Raw genomic sequence first — 5,158 nt, forward strand, 5'->3', positions numbered from 1 at the left:
GGCGGGCCGGGCGGCGTGCCCGGCTTCTCCTTGGCCAGGGGCTCGGCGGGCGGCAGGGGTGGGGGGGCCGGGGCCCTCCGGAACTCCCCGCTGTCACGGCCCCCAAAGGTGGCGGTGGCGGTGGGCTCCTCGGGAGGCGGGGGGAAGGGAGGCGCAGGGGTCTGGTACGGAGAGAAAGCCGACTTGAATCCAGCAGCAGGGGTGGCTTGGGCGGGCGGTGGAGTGTGGGCGAACGTGGCCGAATCCTGTGGCTGGGCCTTGAAGGGGGCGCCGCTGCTGCCCCCACCGCTGCCAACTGCCCCAAAGGGAAGGTCCGAGGAGCCCCGGAAGGTGGCCGGGGCCCCGGCCACCGCGGTGACTGCGGGAGAATTGTGGACGTAGTGATGCTCGTGCCGGCGGTTGTAGGCATCCGTGAACTTGCTCTCATGGCGCCGGGCCTTGAAGGTGGCGGTGGGGTCCTGGCTGAAGAGGTAGGAGGGTGTGGGCTGGCGGCTGGAGTAGCTGGAGTCCTGCGAGAAGGGGGTGCCCAGGCGCGGCGTGAGCGGGGTGCCTTGTCCGTAGGAGTTGGGCGTGTCCAGGCGGCAGCTAGAGTAAGCAGTGTCCTGGGAGAAGGGTGTTCCACCACTATTGGGGGTGACAGAAGAGGAGCCGGAGCCACAGCCTGCAGACAGGCCACCATCCTTGAGGCGCTGCAGATGGAGGGGAGGGAAGAGAGACGTGAGACCACTGGGGAAAAATGCAATAGAACGGGGCAGTTTTCCCTTCTCACTCTGGCTGCTGGGGAGCTCAGAGCCAAACTGCTCTTAGAAATGAAGCATGAGAAATGGAAGCAGGGGAGTCTGACAAGTGTCAGGACAGTCCTAACTCTTCTCTCATCTTAAAGTTAGCCAGTTATGCTCAGGGAACCTGGAGGGTTTTTCTTCATCTCAGAGGCAGAGAAAAGAGAAGACCCTGACATCTTGATTTAGCCAGGATTTCCTTCTTGCCTCAGGCTGTCAGAAATCACAGACCTATAATCCCAGCACTTTGGGAGGCCGAGGCGAGAGGATTGTCTGAGCCCAAGGGTTCGAGATCAGTCCAGGGAACTTGGTGAGACCGCATCTCTACAATAAATCAAAAAATTAGCCAGGTGTGTTGTGGTGGTGCATGCCTATAGTTCCAGCTACTTGAAAGGTTGAGGTGGAAGGATCACCTGAGCCCCGCAGGTCGAGGCTGCAGTGGCCGTGAGCATGCCATTGCACTTCAGCCTGGACAACAGAATGAGACTCTTAACTCAAAAAAAAAAAAAAAAAAATCACAGACCTTCCAGGGAGGGGTATGACCAAGAACTAAAAATCTTGAGAGAGGTAGGGTGGCCAAGGCCAGCATCCCAATGTTTTAGGATTAACAGTGTGACAAGGGCCAAGTCCCTTATGAACAACCCAGCTGACCAGCAAGTAAACCAAGACTTCATTCCTGAGGGTCGCCAGGTGGACATTGGGGGGGGAAGAGTTGGGTTGAGACTTCCCACGGCTAGGTGTGTGACCAGAGAGGCAGTGATTGGGGAGGAGTCAGTCTTGCTCTGGAAGGGGGACCAGGACACAGTAATGTTTTGGCATCAGCATGGAAAAGCCGGCCAGGCAGGCCCTGGGTCTGTGGGAATCCCAGCCTGAGCAGGGGAGGGCTGGAGGGAGGGGCTCTGTGAGTACTGGACACCCAGGGAACAGGACCAGCCCCAGGGGAGCCAGCCTGAAGGAGTGCGAGGAAAACCAGGCTTTTTAGGCCCTGTTCCAAACCTGTGGCGGGCGCTGCCAGACCTCACCCCTCCTAGACCTTGACTCCAAAGCTGGAGGTGGCGAGGTGGTGGTGGTGGGGGGTGCTTTCCAGAGGTGGGGCCCCATCAGGGAGCTGCGGGCAGCTGATGGTGATAAACCCACCTGCAGGGTCTCATTCACGATTGGAGAGACGGCATCCAGCTCGCCCACCGGCAGGGTCTGGGGGGTGTACCGGCCCGTGACCAACAGCTCGTAGAACCGCATGCGGGTTTCCCCTGCACGGAGGAGCGGGCAGGGGAAGAGACTCAGCAGCCAGCAGGAGGGGAAGCCACCACAGGCATTCCAGCCTGCCTGGCATCTTGCTGGGCCCTTGGGTCTGAGACCCGAGGAGGCCCTGGGACCCCGACCAAGCCCCCCACCGCCACACCTCACTCAAGATCCCCATCTGTCCAACAAAGCTGCAAAACTATGGTGTTTCTGATCCCGAGATTCAGAACGTAAGGCCTCCTGGGTTGGGACTTCCCCAGACCCAAGCCCGGGACTGCCACCCCCAACACAAAGCCCCTGCCTGTGACCTGGGCCTGGTGCCCCAGAAAGAGGCAGGTCTCTTCCACTCTTCATCTTTTCACTCAACAGCCAGGGGCTCGTAGCAGGGGGAGGGGAACACGGGGACATAGGGGTGACAGTTTGTTACATATCTGGGGCTGGTGCCCAGCAGAGTTTGCAGCACACACACTAGGAGCACAGCGCTATGAGCTCCACACACCTCAGACCAGGCTGAGGGCCCAAGTCGGGCAGGGACTGCCCGGGGCCCAACCATTGAGCCCAGTCCCGGAACCCTCCACCCTCAGCAGGGAGGCCTTTATGGCCCTGGGGTGGTTATCGATATTTATAGAGCCTCAGAGGCAGAAGCTTACATATGCAAAGAAGACACATTCCTGGAGCTACACTTTACACTGTGCTGGTCTTTTTCTTGAAATACAAACTTAGCTGGCAGTCTCTGAGGGCTTTTTGGGTTTTGTCTCTTTTTCTTTTCGCAGAAATGAAATTTTGGTGAGACCTGACTGCTCCTTAAGATGTGGGCATGTGTTGCGGGAGGGGGCTCGTCATTCGGTTTTCAGGGAGAATTCAGACGGCTGCCACCCAGGGGGGCAAACATTTTAAAGGGTCCTAACTCTTCCCACTGTGGGGGGCAACTGTAGCCTGGACAGAACCTGAGGGCCACGTTCTGAGGAGCCACAGAATCAGGCCCAGGCTCAGCAAGTGTTTGTGGGATAGCCGTGCCCACCGGGGACCAGAACCTTCCTTCACAACATCTAGCGTGGTCCGAGAAGTCCAGTCAGCACATCTTAATCATTAAAAGCATATAAGAAAGCTCTAGGTTGTTCTGTCTTGGGTTTGATGCGCCCTGGTGGCCCCTAAACCCCATGCTCACAAAACCCCAGGGAGCTGCACTTGAAACCCTCCCAGGCAGGGTTTCCCAGGGGACCAGAGGGCTAGGGACCCGAAAGTTTCTACCCACAGGGCTGGCTTGTCCTGCTTTTGCACTGTTGGGAATTTCCCTGGAGAGACAACAGGCAAACTTTGGGGGACACCCTAGCGCCCTGCAAGCCCCTTCAGCCAGGATCCTGGAGGGCTGCCCTCAGATCCAGAGCGTAGGAGGTGTGGCCTTCCCAGCCAGGCTCTCGGGCAGCCAGCTCCCTCTGAGAGAGCACCCAGCGAGATTCCGGTGCAGGGGAGGTGCTGCGGTCTCTTTAAGAGAAAGGAGGGAAGACACAGTGTCAACCCTCAAGCACCCAGAGCAGCCCGCCCCGCTCTGCCCAGCTCTGTCGGGAACATTATCAATGAAACGTCACTCCAGGCCCAAGACTGGCTCCCACTTCCAGAGGGAAGGGGCAGAAGGGGTGGGGGAGACACCCGGGATCCTGAGAGCAATGTTTTTAGTCGAGGAACCTTCTCTTCACGTATTTGAAGGCATCCTTAGTGGCTCTCCCTCAGCCCCCCACAAGTAAACAAACTCTACCTCCTCCCCTCACACAGGCGGCCCCACTGGGGACTGTCTAAACCCAGGCCACCAGGGCTCAGAGAGGGGCCCGAGGGGGGTGTCAGCGGTGGGGAAGCCTCCGGGTGGTCCCTGGGGGCACCGTGGCCGAGGACGGGCGCATTTGGTAAATTACAGCCTGTCTCCTAGCAACAGACAACACATTTAACTCCACGTGACTCTACCCTCAGGAGGGGGCACACAAATAAGGTTGTTGGGGGGATTCCAAGAAAAAGTGGATAGGGGGGTCCCAGCATGGCGGGAAGGGGTACTGGGAGGGGACAGGGTCAGCTGACAGGGCTCCTGGTGGCTCCTCCCCGTGGCCGGGCGGGCTCACCTTTGGTGTCCAGCTCCACGTGGATGATGTTGCCCATGACCGAAGTGCTGTGCAAATGCTGCACGGCCTCCTTGGCTCCCCGGACGGTGGCAAAGACCACCTTGGCGATGCCCAGGTGCTTCTTGGTCTTGGGGTTGTACAGAATCTCCACCTCCTCCACCTCCCCATACTTCTTGCACATGTCCCTCAGGAAGTTTTCGCGGATGTTATCATTCAGCTTGGCAAATGTCACCTGCTTAGGAGGCACCGGGCCCACGTAGAACTCATCGATCTGGCGGGGCCGAGGGGGAAGGGAGTTTGGAGGACATTGCAACCGAAGGGAGAACACAACACAGGTCGCTGGCCCGCCCGCTGGCCGCCCGTTGAAAATAGTAAAGGGTAAACATTTGGGGAAAAAATTTTTTTTGGGGGGGGGAATGCACGCGGGCGGGCCCGGGAAGCGGAGGATAAAATCGTTTGGAACGTGGAAGTCCTCTGGGTTCGGAAGGAAAGGGGAAAAAGAAACAGTTTCTCTTTCCTCGCCCCCCCCCATTCTGGCCTTCTCCTCACGCTGCCGGGTCAGGGGCGATCCCGTGGGCTTAGGAAGTTGTCCCCCTAGAGCCACGGGGCTGGGAAGGGGGGAGGGTCCCGGGGCCAGGCTCCTGGGCCGGCCGGAGCCAAGTGGGGACCCGGAGCTCGCAGCCGGGCGGGCGGACACTGTATCAGCGCCTTGATTACAGTTTCGCCGAGTGTTACTTTGTTTACAGCAGCCGAGAGGGTGCACCCCTCCCGGCGGCCTCCCCTTCCCCGCCAAAACTTTCCCGGCCCGGTCGGCGGGAACTCGGAATCCGGCTGGGCTCGGTCAGGTCTGGCGTTATTTTCGAACTCGGGGAGGGGGCAGGGCCGCGGGCAAGGAGGAGGGGTCCTACTTTGAATTTGGGCACCGACAGCTCCAGCTCCTTGTTTTTGGTCCAGATCCCGACGACCCGGGGATCCTCGACGATTTCCACCGGGCGGTTGCTGGACATCTGCGGGGAGAGATGGGGC

General features: G+C 59.4%; 1 protein-coding gene across 1 annotated transcript in view; it reads right to left on the minus strand.

Moving 5' to 3' along the window:
• Positions 1-5,148, minus strand: part of SETD1B (SET domain containing 1B) — a gene marked incomplete at its 3' end in the record, with an annotated part of 23,544 nt that extends 18,396 nt beyond the window's left edge. The window contains exons 1-4 of the mRNA XM_008063784.2: positions 5,041-5,148; positions 4,133-4,403; positions 1,899-2,029; positions 4-689 (exon numbers count right to left, since the gene is read on the minus strand). Of these exons, the coding sequence (XP_008061975.1) occupies positions 4-689; positions 1,899-2,029; positions 4,133-4,403; positions 5,041-5,139 (1,187 nt within the window). The remainder of the gene's footprint in view (positions 1-3; positions 690-1,898; positions 2,030-4,132; positions 4,404-5,040) is intronic.
• Between the last annotated feature and the right edge of the window lie 10 nt (positions 5,149-5,158).

Source organism: Carlito syrichta, unplaced genomic scaffold, assembly GCF_000164805.1.
Source record: "Carlito syrichta isolate Samal-C Ts95f unplaced genomic scaffold, Tarsius_syrichta-2.0.1 Scaffold99379, whole genome shotgun sequence".
Classification (NCBI taxonomy): domain Eukaryota; kingdom Metazoa; phylum Chordata; class Mammalia; order Primates; family Tarsiidae; genus Carlito; species Carlito syrichta.